Genomic DNA, 14,785 nt, shown 5'->3' with positions numbered 1-14,785 from the left:
TCTAAAAATTGGTATTTTAGCTTTTTGTTTTCTCAAAAATTAATAAAACTTATACATATATATTAAGCTTATATATTAAGCGGCTGCGTACTTTTTATTGTCGACATTACAGTACATACGTATGTATATGGCAGCCTAGAATAATGTAGATAAAATAGCGTGTGGTAGTGTACAATTAAGTTGAAGTATATCAAATTTCGTATCGTTTCGTAGTACGTATATGCTTTTATGCGATGAAGAAAATCTGATAGCACGAAGATGCTGAACTAGAAGTGAATTAGAAGCAAAATTGCGTTAAAGTAAAGAAAGTTAAAATCGTAGATAACAGATCGTGCGAACTCGAACGTAAATTGTGAATTGTTTTATCGAATTTGTTTATCGAACGATAATCCGGAAGCTAAAGTGGCCAGCTTGCGCAAATTACAAAAGAGGCCAGCGAAAGGGAACAGGCCGAATTTTGTAGCGGTCGTATGCACAGGCCACACAGAAACACATGAACATACGTAGATGTGTGCAAAGGAAAATGGTGGAGGGCACAGAGGTGCGAGAAGATAAGCGCGCGCGACGACGCGGCGCGGCGCGTCGCGGCGCCACTACTGCAGCGTAACGTAACGTAGAAAGTCAGTCCGACGGCGGCGCCTCACCAGTCGTACGCGTTAGGACGCGCTCTTTCGTGGCCCAGCAATCAAAAAGCGGCCACTCGTGATTTCGTGTAACCCTTCAGTGCCTCCAAAGAAAAATCGTCTTCAACCGAATAAATTTTTATCCGAACAAACGGAGAACAAACAATACACGAAGCCAGTTAAACAAATCCTAACATAAGATCAAAAGTAAGGAATAGAAGAATTTGGAAAAAGAGAGGCATAGGATCAGAAGGCAAGAAGAGACACACGGAGGATCGCGATTGGATCCCCGATCTAACGATTGTCAGTGATCGTCTTGTATTAAGAGAAAACAGAATTTTGGTCTGCAGGTTGATCGCGAACGGATCGAATCGAACGGATTGATCATCGAAGATCGAAGAGAGTTTTTCAAGAGACGAAGTCGCTGGATCAAGTGCCTTGTTCTTTCTATATCGCTCCTGGGCGGCTCCTGGCTCTCGCAAGTATCATCGGTCCAAACTGACGGACTTATTCTCAGTTCTCGCAGTACAAGCTCCAACCACCGACAGCAGGATGTTTTCCTTCTCGAGAGCTTTCCCGCCGATTCTCTTCGCGACGCTCTTCATCTGCATCGGTGAGTTTTTCTACGCTTCTGCTTCTCGTGAAACGCAAGTGGCCGATGTAGCCAACGAAATAGAATACCTCTCGGTTCTTATCATTGAAAATTATGTGATGATGAAAATAATGATCGCGTTATACCCTTCTTTCGTTTGAAAGAGTTCTTCTTTAACGGTATCTCCAAATTAATTGCTAAAATTACCAAATTAATTAATTGCCAAATTAATTGATTGTATGTGTGTGTGTGTGTGTCTACGTGCGCACGCGCGTACGGGGGGGGGAGCAATGGTAAAGTCTACCGATCTTTTTTATAGATCTCTACTCTCTATCGAAAATGTTTATGAATCCAATTTCAGTACGCGAATAGTAGTAAATTTCGAAAAACGAAAATTAAAAATTTGTTAAGAATGAATTTTTGATAAGCACTTGGCGCTTCTTAGAGTTCTGGGATAAGAGCCGTGCGGTCCCTAGTAATTCGCTTACCAAAAGGCATCTCTATCTTTCTTGCTCCGTGGCCAGATGCATTAAATAAGGAATAGATTCTTTGTTTTATATATATTATATTCATCGTGGATATTGGTCGGGTCGCTTGTGCCATCGGTTTATTTCCTTATCAATCTATCATTGGTCAAACTGTTTCACGTATTCTGTGGTCATGTCATGAGTGACGTGACAGTTACGTCATAGGCACCTCATAGCTCGATCGGTTTTTCAAACATTCACTCAAGCATTCAACCGAGATCCTTATTGAGCCCTCGACGCAGTCATGAATTATCGTAAGGCTAAATAGTGACGAACTATTTGGCATTATATCGGCATAAAAGTGTGTTGCCGCTAACATATTTGCGCGTGAAATTCTAAAAGGAATGGTGTATGTAGGTTGTAGATGAAGAGAAAATTGAAAGTACCTACTGGACGGTACTTGTTAATATGAAAATACCAACAAGCGATACAACAATTTCACGAATTACACGCAACTCGATTCTAGAAACGGCCGCGGATATAATTTGAATCGGACCATCCCGTATTACGTTTCATCCTCGACTCGTTAAACGTTACCGCTCGATAACAATCGTCGAGCACGCGATATGCTTCTTCATTCCGATTAACCCCCCGAAAATCCACTAAGCTCCATTAATTATTTCCACCAACCTATTGTCGTCGTTAAACGGCTCGATTATCCACTTTCCACAAAATCAGCGTTCGAAATGTGGCCAATTGTCTGCATTCTTCCGCAAAGTACATCTATTGAATGATTCTCGAACAGAATCATTCCGCCAGTAGCTTCGTGCGATATTCTATGCGCAATGAGTTCATTATCCGATCGACTATTGGTCGTGGTCGCGAAGGGATTGTTTCAATCCCCGCGTCGCAACGAAACGCATCGCCTTCTCAATGAATAGCATTATTTCCGAGGAAAAGTTTACGCTTTGATGGAGCTGGCCGCGCAGAGCCTGGGTAGGGGCGGGTCTAACCGAATTTTCGCCATTGCTAAATGAACAGCAGGGATAGGTTGAAAGGGGTGAAAAGAGAAACAGGAATTAGGCAAATAATCGAGTTTGGTATCTCGACGAACAGACGTTCCTGGATAAAAGCGAATGGCAAGCGTGTGAAAAATGGTTTCACTATGGAATCTAATTTTAAGTCAATTTTTATCAATTTTAAGTCAATGATTTTGCATTCTACAACGAGAACTCGTAGGGTTTGAACAACCCAAATTTCGTAAAAGTAGTACTGAAGCTCTGTAGGCAAAGAGGCAAAAAATACCTATTTCCTATATGTATAACATTTTTTTGTCTTTTTATTCTTCATATGTTGGATCAAATTATGAAAATATGATATATATAACCACGTAAGGTTGGAGTAGGAAGTATAATGATCGAACTTGTCTTCCATTCATGGATTTTAGGATCATTGGTTGAGTGAAAATAAAGAGCGTTCCAAGTTACACTAGTCGAAATTCTTACTGTTCGGTTTAGAAGTTAAATATTTTGCAATCCCTAAAGCTACTCCCAAATGTTAAAACTTATTCCATATTTCCAATTTGTTTCATTTATTACGCCATTGGCAACTTCCATGCTTGTAATTTCAATCTTGTAAATCATCCATGTTGTCACTTTCATAATACGTAACGTGCACAATATTACCGTCCAATCTATAACGATTTCTAATATTGTAATACGATATTCATAAATTCGTTGCATTCCTGGTACATTGGCGAAAAGAAGAAATCCTCATCGCCTCCAAGTTCTAACAGATAGATCTCTATGCGTTATCTATAATGCCAGACCAACCTGTCCTCTGCACGGAACGCACCGTAATATCATCCTAGCACTGGATATTCACAGATTCTTGCCCTTTCAGCATTACTCGCGTGAAACAACAGCTAGCACGCTCAGCATTTGGTTCTCAGTTGGTCTTTGATTGGTCTTCGATTGATCTTCAATTGGTCTTCAGCCGAAAGTGCAAGTGGTCACCTCTGCTTCTTTTTCTTCGATCTTTCACTTCGAACTGACACCGTACAATACGACGCTTTAACGCCAGTGTTTCCCTTTTGGCGGAACCCACGCCAATCACGTAATGGAGGCTTGTTGAAGGGCATCGCGTCTTTTTTTCCTCTGTCTGTCCGTCTCTTTCCCTCTCTTGCACCCTCTTTCTCATTCTCCATTTTTCTCTTAACCCTCGTACATCCTCGTACATTTTTGCATCGCTGTACATTTTATACGCATCTAACAAGGATACAAATATCAAGTCCCTAAAATCAGGCCGAACATCCACACTTCAGACCCGGAATTTCTCTCTCTCTCTCTCTCTCCCTCTCTCACTCTTAAAAGGGATAATAAAGCGACGTGGTGCCGTAAATATACGGGCTGCACCCTTGCGGTCCTTTATCACTTTTGTTAGCCTCGTCGTCTTTGACCCGCGAAAAGGCTAGCTTCTAGCTGGAAATCCAAACTGGCTGGTGTGCCGACCTAATGCGCGTTTTTATCGTTCCACTCTCCAAGTATCGGTACCTTTTGTCGGCGATCGATTGGTTTAGATCGAGAGGTACGATTTCGTTGTGTCGGTGAAACTGAATGGCGTAAATCTGTTTAAGATCGCGTTTGTCTTTTAGTCTTTTCTTTTTAAATCGTGATCAATCATCTTTCAGATAATTTTAGATGTAACAAGTGAATATGGATTATCATCGTAGATGCCACTTATTTAGAAGAATGATAAATTATTGCGTTACTGTTTGTTCGAATGGCTTTTAATAACTTGATAAATTGTTCTCGTGTTAATTAATCATATCCCGTATTTAAATTTCAGTTTCCAGACATTTGATAGCTTAAAGATCTTCCTCACAGTGAAATTTGCCATCCTTTTAATCGATCGATATCTTTTCTTCGTGTTATCTAAAGATTTCATAAAGTTTAGTAAATTGACAGCTTATTATTTTGTTCAAAGTTTAAATCCTTTAAATCTAAATTCGCGACCGGTTTTCATTCGATATTATATGCATTTTGGTTGAAAGTATGGTGGTATCGTAGGATGGCATAAAATTTGCTATTATATTCATTTGGCTATAGATCTAAATTTGTGCAACTTTTAACTAACTCGTACGTAAATTACCTTGTTACCATGTTACTTGAAAGCTAACGACGCGACAAGACCCGACGTTTAGGCGTCTTCTGTAAATTAGCAAGTTACACTTACATGTCGCTTCAAGTTTCTTTGCCGATCTACATTTGAGTGTTTATGATCGATACCGACGAGATTTTTTACGTCTAAATTCACGTTGTTGTTGATAAAAGTTCCTATGTTATTTGCCAGATTAGAATCTCAGACTGGTTGTCTGCAATTCTTCTTTTGGATGTATTCGATGAGAAGAGAGGAGAACAGTTGGTAAAAATTTGAACAATCCGATTTTTCCACAGATTATTCTGTAATACGAGAGACTTGCATGGGGAAGATTAAATCGAGGGGAGCCGATGTTATTTAGATCTAGCTGAGTTTTATTATACATAAATGATGAAAATGTTAAGGATATCTTCGGATAAGTGAGTGCTTTACTTTTAACATAACTACACGTAGTTTCTTTCTTTTCAAAAATGAAATTCCTTTCTTACAATGTTTCTTATGCTTCCAGCATAAAATTTCGTCGTATCTTTTTATTAGAAAATAAAATATACGTATATAAAGGGACCCACAAATAATTGAACGTAGCAGTTTTTCGCGAGATTTTATGTTAATACGTACATGCGTATGTACATGCCCATCATCTAATACATTTCTACAGTGATAAGGGTAAAAACAGAGAAACGATTATACTAGCAAAGTCAACTAATTGCATTCTGGATCTGTTTTGTAAATTTTCCCCATCACTCGTCGTAATCAGATAAATTTTCTACATACGTACGTACCAATAATTAAGTGATAATTACGAATTAAATTAAGTTGGATTTGGTATAAGAATCATTTATATTCTGGCCATCGCATAAAGCATTAATCCTTTTCGTATTAATTTTCTCTGACTAAGCATCTTTTAAAGGAAATGAAGGAAATGGATTTGAAGGAAAAAAAATAACCTCGTAACACCTTTAAACCCAATAACATAATAACGTAATGCTAATTATCAGCTATTAACGAGCATGTAGTTAGAAAACGTAGACATACATATGTATCGTAATAGAATAAAATTCAACGAACCATATTTAAATGATTGACATTTTGATAGCAAAGTGTCGTATACACGATGTTAGTTGGCTATTCTACAAATTATCTTAATTTCCGTAAAAGGCCGGTCTTTGTTTGTTTCCTTGCCAGAAAACTATCATAAAGTCATAGCTCTAACGATCTTCTATAGTCCAAATGCTCGTTGCCGGGTATAACGGTTCTCGGTATCTTGTAATGCCGAGCTTTGATCTCGCGAGATCACCCATCATCAGTGACCAGTATTTTTACCTCCGCTCAAGGGGTTAGGTCAGGTTAGGTTAGGGTCGCGCTACAGAGCCACAGGCAGAGGGTAAACGCAAGTTAGTTGCCCTTTAGAAATAAGAGAGCTCGTTGTTAATCGTTATCCGGTAGTTGCTAGTCTTTCTACTTAGTCGTCACTCGTCACAGAGTCGACGCTCGTAGCCATCGCTCGTCCTAACTGATAGTTGCTTGTTGTCTCTGGTTTCTACTTGCAAAATCCAACAAACGCCGAGCAAAGAGATTACGATATTTATGGCTGCACCGGGTATAATATTGTTAAGCCCGCGTCGCAACGTCAATGCGACCAGAGGGGATGAAAATACGCATGGACGTGGTCGTTCGATATATCCGTTTGCAGGTGCACTCACGACACGATTAATTTCGACGAAAAGTCAGCTTACGAAGGTGTTAGGATGTTTAAGAGAAGAATCTTGTTCGAGTTACGACAAATTGATATCTTTTTTTTTTACACGAGTCAAAAGTATAACGTTTTAAAAATATATTTCTGAAACCTTGAGGATAATTTTGTGCAGCTCTCTCTCTCTCTCTCTCTCTCTCTCTCTCTCTCTCTCTATATATATATATATATATATATATATATATATATATATATATATATATATATATATACTATGTAGTAGTAATAATTCTAAAAGCATAATATTCGTAAATCTGATTTTCCAATTTGCAGCCATACTTTATGGTACAGTCATCGATTTTTTCCCGAATGTCATGCGTCACCAATGTAAAAGTCGTAAAAGTCGTAAAATTATAATTCGCAGGGAATCCGTGAATCTGTTGGCTTGTATATCATTGGGTCGCCGCCGATAGGGCCAAGTAGCTGCATAATCCGGACGCAACGAAGATACGCGTGGGCACTTTGAAACACGAGTACAACCTGATTCTGTTATCATAGAGCATCGTTTTGCAGATTTGAAGATTTTTCTAAATAAAACATATGACCCGAAAGTTCGTCTTTGTTAGCTGTATCGCTGTATCAAGGGATAGAGCAATCCTCGTTTCCCTGGTGTAACAAAGCTATCCTGTGGGTGCGAAACCTCGTCGAGCACGGTATCGTGAAGTTTCTCGAGTGGTGTAAAATCTAAGGCGTGGGTTTGAAGCGAAGGAAAAAGTTGAAGCGGTCCAGTGTCCGTAGTCTTAATTTTTAATAGCGTGTGTTCAGTTTAATGGAAAGGCGCGTGTGCGTTCGTTACATGTGCCAGCCAGTTCCTGAAAAGAACCAGATCCACTAGAGGAAACTTGGAAAAAATTGGACGTGGGTGAAAGATGAAGTAGAATTTTTCTTTCGTCGATAGTCGTAAAATTCTAAAGCTTCGAATATTCTTCAAAAAAGATATATCTAACAAAGGAAGTGTCTCGTATTACCGTTTATTATTCATTTATTATCTTAATTAGACAAGCAGAGGAGTATAGAAATGTACTAAACAGATACTTATTCTTACTTTGATGAAAAATTTGTACTATCTCGAAAGTGACATTAAACCTGATAGGTCATCTTCGTGCAATCTCTTCCTCTCTTCCCAAAGATTGGACCGGAAGTGTTCGAACGCAACAGCAGCAAAGGTCGAATAGCTCTGCTATTCGTTCCACAATCGTGTTTCGCCCAAAATTATAGTAATTTTTCACTGTCTTCGGAGCACCTTTCCAAAGTTTCCCTTGTACTGCACTTTTCTTCGAAAAAGAAACTAATTCCCACGTGAAATCTTACTACACAGGATATTCTCTTCGAGCAGAAAGACGAGGTGAGGGTCGCGTGAAATTGACCCTCCTATAATATAAACGCTTCTTTCACTCTGAAGCATTCCAGTGTCCAAGACGACGCAGCTTTATTCGATACGTTTTGCCCTTCTACGCACGGTAATGATAGCAAATATTTCTCGGAATTATTGAAAAAAAACTTCTTTAACAAGCCTAAGAACTCTATAAATGAAAAAAATTCCACACAAGAAATGATACGAACAACCGATTTCTATTTCCCTATAAACAAACTACTTCCTTGTTGCTAGACTGTGATAGTACGTGCACTCGATTCGAAAGTAGCTAGGTACGAGTGGGAACTTTGTAAATCGACCCTGGTCAAATGGCTGGGCGGACACGGGAACGTCGACTTTTCGAAATTCTCTGTCTAAGGACCAGGCCTAAGTGTCTGGCCTTTTCGAGTCTGAAGAGGTCTAACAAGTTTCGTGAATGTAGCAGGATTTCCAGCATTTGCATATACGTGCCGCGCGTCGATGCGCGATGCCGTCCAATTACTGAGAATCCATCGTTTCCTTTCGCAACGTTCAATGAAATCCAAGAATCTCAGACCTCCACTACACTCTAAAAATCTTTCCTCTTTTCTAAAGCATTTTGCATCTTTGTACGATTTCTTCCTTCGTTTCGTCTATGTTCGGGATTTGGAGTGGCCGCCTAGTAATTACCGCGACGCTTTATGTGAACCAGATGCAATCCACGGGCAGGACGACCGTCAAGGGTCTACGCTACTTTAGTGCGGACCCATCATAAACAGTGGGCCTATTGTACAGTCAAGGTACTTTAAGATCCCACGGAAAAAACCCATAAGGCACGTAACTTCTTTATTTTATGGTACATCTTAGGAAGACCGGAAACGCGGGTTTTCCCCAAGAGTAAGGCCACCCGCACGCGATCCTTCATTAGGGCGGCCAGCCCATCCTTAAACATACGTCTTTACCCAATGATCAGGTAGGAACAGACTTGAGACACACCCACCACGAACTTTCCTCTACGACAGCAATATCACCAAGGGTCACTCTTGCACCAGTAGTCTCTAGAGTCAACATATAACAGTATTCAGTCAGTGACAATTATATTTAACAGTATAACCAGTGAACTAAAAGACAGTTGTATTCAGAGTATTGAGTGGAACAGTATAACCAATGAACTAAAAGACAGTTGTAATCAGAGTATTGAGTGGAATAAATAAGGTGAACTAAACCTCGCTCTTTACATTTATTATAATCCTCCATCTTGGTCGCTAATAACGTTCAAGGCTCGCGATACCAACCGATCAGTTATGCCTGACTAGTCGCTAGTTAGTTGAGTGTCGCAACAGTGTATATCATAGTTGTTCTATATAGTTCATATAGTTGACACGGTAAAGAGCTAAATTGGACCGACACAGTGCTTTTTATAGAAAATGATTTATATGTATATCACGAGAGGAAATGAAAGGAACCTACAACGTATATTAATTTACACTTACTTGTGTTATGGTAATAAGTGGAAAAATATCGCATCCCGACCCAACACGCTTCAAAATGCGCCGAATTTCGAGGATAAAAAAAGTCGAGGCAAAAAGAACTCTGAAAGATAGAGCGCAAAATTGTTGTCTATTTTGCGCGCTCTCAGCGGGCAGCTTAAAAGTAGCAGGAGATTCTTCGTTCCACTCGAGGGATTCGCACTTTCGTGTCCAACTATCGCGTCCTTGGTACACGAATACGACACAAATACGTCACGAATTCTTGGCAACACGCTAAAGGCGTTCCTCGGATCAGAAGAGTATGTACGTGTGCGAAATCTCAGAATCCTACGGATCCCCTGTATAAAAACACGCGAGACATAGTAAACCGGGCGTTCGATTTCGGATATACCGCGAAGGAAATCGATCTTGTGCAAATGCAGCTTTTGTGCGAGTACATTCTTCGGCAAGTCAAACGAAGCTATAAGAGAGATCTAGCAAGCTCCTTCCGATACGCGTTCCTTTTCAAATCGTACTCTGAGCTTCGATTTCCCTATTTCTTCTTTTACGCTTTTACGTTCTCTCGATTATTGCAGTTGTTTTATGGAATGTATTAGTACGAAAGAGAGTTCAGAATTATGATAGGCGTATTTGAGGCAGGGCATTTCTGTTGCCAAGCGGTAGTTTATTATAACGTTATAAATATCTCGATTTCTTTAAATTTCATACGATTGTAGCTGCTATCTGATCTAGCTGAAAGAAATAGCGACAAAAGAAAAGTCGAGCGAATCTCCTTTATTAATGTAAAACGATTAAACAAAATTTTCATATAATACGTTATTATATATGTTATTTCGTCATCGTGATAGTTTCAAGTCTCTATTTTCGTCTCTGCTGCAAGAATCTCGTGTTTGATAAGTGGACCGTGCAAATACGTTACGGTAGCTTTTGTTATAAAGGGAATTTTAAAAATTCTTTCTCCAACATCAGCATTTAGGGATACTTTGTCGTATGTACGTAGAATTTCTTCGTATTAGAATTTGCTGTTAGAATCAGGACACACAGTAATCACGTACTTTCTTATTTTCGAGTCCTGAGGTATCGTAGCCACAAAATCTTATTTCATGGAAAATAAATCACGATAAAAATAATTTTGCAAGTCAGAATGCATCTGATAATTTATCAATATTTTCTATTCTCCTACTTTGTTTAATATTAGCAATTAACCAAGCAACGACGAATCTTATCGTCTCTTGCCAAAAATGTATCTCCACAAACATCTTTTTCAAATCAAACTCGATAATTCATTGTCGTTATCTTCTTTCCCATTTCAACCAAAACTCTGAAATAAATGAATTACTTTTGAAATTGATAATTTTCCTGCGTGCTGAAAAAAATCCTCTTTGAACCGTTGAAAACGTTGTTTGTTCGGTTTCGTTGGAAGAAGCAGCTATAAGAGTTTCGTTTATTAAAGCCAGACAAATGGGCGTGTGCCGCGTTCAGGCCGCTGCAGGGACGAAAACATATCGACGCGACGGTCCCCGGTCGGCATGAGGACTTTACTTTACAGCTTACGGAATAGACGAAAGAGGACGACACAGAAAGTTCAATCTCCCGGGGAACGAGCACGACCCAGTTTCCCGTTACCGCTTTGACCACGTGACATTCGCGCCTCGTATGTTTCTCAGTTCCTCTGTTTGTATTTTTGCAGAAATCATTGCAATATGTCATGCTTCGACTTCGATTCGTCAGGCTTTGCTCCATCATGCCATTTAAACGCGATCACCTTCGCTAATCTTGAGATTTCTCCTGAAATTCAATACCGTATCTTAAATACTATATTCCTTAGATCCTATCTGTAATTGGAATTTGATAATAGTCCATTCCCATTTCGATAGTTGATTTTATAGAAAAGATGGAGAATTTTCATATCTTTTTTTGTCATTTTCATTCTCAATTTTCATCATTTCCGTTTTGCATATAATAAACGAGATTTTTTGCAATAATGAACGTTTCACGTTATTGAGGTTCTAACTATTAGTTGAAATGTTTTAGCCGCCCAGGGCCACGAGGTTCCCTCCCTTTTCGATAACTGAGATTTCACCGTTTTTTTTTTTTTTTTTATTACTATTTAATTTGTGCCAAATTAATTCAAAAACATGGGATTTTAAAAAATGAAATTGTTTTTTACACATTCCAGTCCCCGAGATATCGAAAAAAGTCGCTCCGATCATATAGATTTGGATCATTAATTAAAAAGAAAAGAAAAAATAATAGATTTTATCGAAATGATTCGACGCAAGCCTGATATATCTTCTTGTTAGTTTATCTGAATTCGATACTATGAATCATAATTGCTCCTACATCTTGTTCGAACTTTAGTATTTCCATTTATGCTTTTTCGCCTCTGTCAGATTTATTGCTTCGATTTCGCCGATTCTACGTTCGCCAAATCTCTTCCAGATATATTAGCGTATAAATATACAATAGCGTTAAAATCTCGTCTATATTGTTTCAAATTTGGTGTGAAATGTTACGAGATGTACTTCTTCTTTCCACTAAATCTGTTTTTGGTTAATTCCTTTACAGTTATATTCTATGTATTTTATCAGCGTTTAACGTGAAAAAGTAATTGTTAACACGCGAGATTCCTCCTTTTGAATTTTTGTATATTTTAGAATGGAAGAGAACCTAATCCCAATCTATAACACCTCGTTCGTACAACCATTAAAAATGATTGACATTGATCAGCAAATTCGACAGAGAAATTACTCTGAAATGATATACTTATTGTTACGAACGATGAAAGAGAAACAGCGAACCGTGGCACTTTGCGGGTTAGAGTTATTACTAATTTATTATTATTAATTTTCATACTATTTGAAGAGGGCCTAACAATATCGTCGATAGCCGAGAGCTTCATTACGAGTACGGTAGAAGGAAATTGGTCGTGGAACGAGATTCTTGGAGTTGACTGGAGATCTGCATAGATTAAACATCCGGAACCTACTAATCTCTTTAAGGATAGATCTTGATAATACAAGAGGGGGAAAAAGAGTTTCTTCAAGATCTACTTGTGAATCCATTAGCTGCACCATCTTGTATCTCGACTTGTACGAATCGTTAAAATTAATTCGGGCCTTTTTGAATTAATTTGAGAAAGCTATTGCGTTAAATTGGAATTAGCGTTATAACGTGTATAATTAATACCTATATACATACGTACGTATAAGTTCATTTTTATTAAACAACATCCTTTAATTTAATACCAACTGTAAGTGGAAGCTCGTTAATGTAAAATATATTCATCCATATTTGATAAATCAAATTTGTGGAACAATATTTAGTTTACAATTGGCGTCGTCACATCGAAGACAATATCAGTAAGACAAGTAAGAACTTTTAAATGTATAAATAATCTCATTTACGTATTTTCTATATCTAATTGTCATTCGAATGATCAAGTATCTTCTATAACGATGAAATATTCCTCATAACTTCCCAATAATGCTAGTTTAGCACCATTATCGCAAAATTTCCGATACATCCCACTAAGTACTACCAAAACCAGTAAACTAAGTAAACCAGCCTCGTGTCTAAATATTTACCAATATTAGATTTTGTTTCAATGATTCCGATTTCTCCAGGGCATGCCAAAGGATTCACGAAATCTCGGTAATTAGCTCGATGATTAGCTCGATGATCAATCAATCTTCAAGAAATACTTATCCGGAAATATTTGTAAATTTTGTCAAATTGAATAAAATGAAAAAATAAATTAACCTTCGCGCTCCAGATGGACACGATCTCCCCTGGAAAACATTAAATCACCGGTGGAATCGTTTCTGGCACGAGTTTCTGTTTTTCAACCCCCTCGCCACGGTTGCCGCCGACCCTTATCGGTTCGACGAGCCGCAAGTTTCGTTGGAAATTCGATTATCAGTTGGAGATTCTTCTGCTCGAACGGTCGGCTAAAGGGAATTGAAACGGGGTGGCCCGGCGGTGGTTGAATGAAAATCAGGGACGCGCGTCACGATACGCTAACCTATTAGCCTAAAGTAATTTCCGTTTAATTTCGTAGCTGACGAGCCGGTAAGCTTTCCCTTCTCCACAGTCCCCGTTTAACGAGCTTTTAATACCGAATACCGGGTGCTAATAATGTCCGGATAATGAGACTTATTTCTCTCGTTGCACGGGCCTTTGTGCGCCATATGCCGTCGTCGATGATAAATCACCTGATTTCCACCACTTTGGCTTACGCGTTTTGATATGTGCGGTGTTTTACCGTTGCTCGACTGTTGCTCAATTGTTGCTCTACCATTGCTTCCACTGCTTCTCCACTGTTGCTCCACTGTTGCTCGATTCCGTGTACATTTTCTAACTCGCTTTCGTCCACTCCCTATAGAATCACTATGAAAATTTCTGAAATTTTGTAGAGAGTACGGCCGAATCACCGTCAGTGCATATGACTTCTTGTTTCAATGGTATACTACATTGTCTCTTAAAACGTTCGAAACCTTTTTATTAATTCCAAAACAATACCACATGAAATTTCCACATGAAATTTCAAAGACTACAGCAGTCTCGACACATAATTGCTTTAATTCGATTCAGACACTTGGAATGCTACGAAATCTCGTTGCAACGAAAATCTTGCAAAATCGATAGCTTCTCAATGATCCACGCTCCTTTATCAACTGCCTGCTATTCGTCGGTAATTGTTAGCTGTGCCAAATGGCCGTTATATGGGCGTGAGAGTGCACTCCCACGTGCGTGTTACGGTGACAAAAATATACAGGAAAATACAGAAGTAACGGAGAAATGCGATTCGATCGATCGACTGCTCTCGAGCCGAATGACGTTAACAGGCATCGAAAACTCACATACGTCAAGGAATAAAATTATCAAGTCAGAAAGGGCGGACTTATTCTGAAAATATCCTCGTTTCGTGAGCTCGAGTCGGAAAAGTTCCAAGGTTGCTGAAAGATGATCGATCGCAACAAAGGAGCACGTAACTAATATCGCGAGATCAAGGAGGTACGAACGAACAAATAGAGGTTGAACAACGGTCGAAAACCGGCTGATAGTTGAGAAAAAAGAGTCTTCACATCGCAGGACGCCGCACGTCGCGTACTTTTTTTTTGTAAAACTTGACAAAACTTTCAGCGATACTTCTGAACGTTCATTCTTGTAATTTTTTCCTTTTGTCAACGGCTCTTCCGTTTTTCTGACGCGAGCCTTTCATAGCTTGTCGGAAGCCGAAACGAGGCTGAAACGCGAAATAATGGCGACACCGGATACGAGGCGTTTTCTCGAATATTCCTGCTTCGCTGCAATTCGATCTTCGCTGGTTCGTTTTGTGGACGAGGCTGAAACTTTACTAGTTTGA

The 14,785-nt window shown here is 39.0% G+C and overlaps 1 protein-coding gene across 1 annotated transcript in view; it reads left to right on the top strand.

The window, feature by feature from the left end:
• Positions 1-334: 334 nt before the first annotated feature.
• The window catches only part of LOC138184433 (U-scoloptoxin(05)-Sm1a), a 67,138-nt gene continuing 52,687 nt past the window's right edge, over positions 335-14,785 (top strand). The window contains exon 1 of the mRNA XM_069122345.1: positions 335-1,236. Within this exon, the coding sequence (XP_068978446.1) occupies positions 1,176-1,236 (61 nt within the window). The 5' untranslated portion in view covers positions 335-1,175. The remainder of the gene's footprint in view (positions 1,237-14,785) is intronic.

The sequence above is a fragment of the Bombus flavifrons genome, chromosome 10 (genome assembly GCF_040668555.2).
Source record: "Bombus flavifrons isolate JBK064 chromosome 10, iyBomFlav1_principal, whole genome shotgun sequence".
Lineage (NCBI taxonomy): Eukaryota > Metazoa > Arthropoda > Insecta > Hymenoptera > Apidae > Bombus > Bombus flavifrons.
This window is presented reverse-complemented; position numbering and strand designations above follow the sequence as displayed.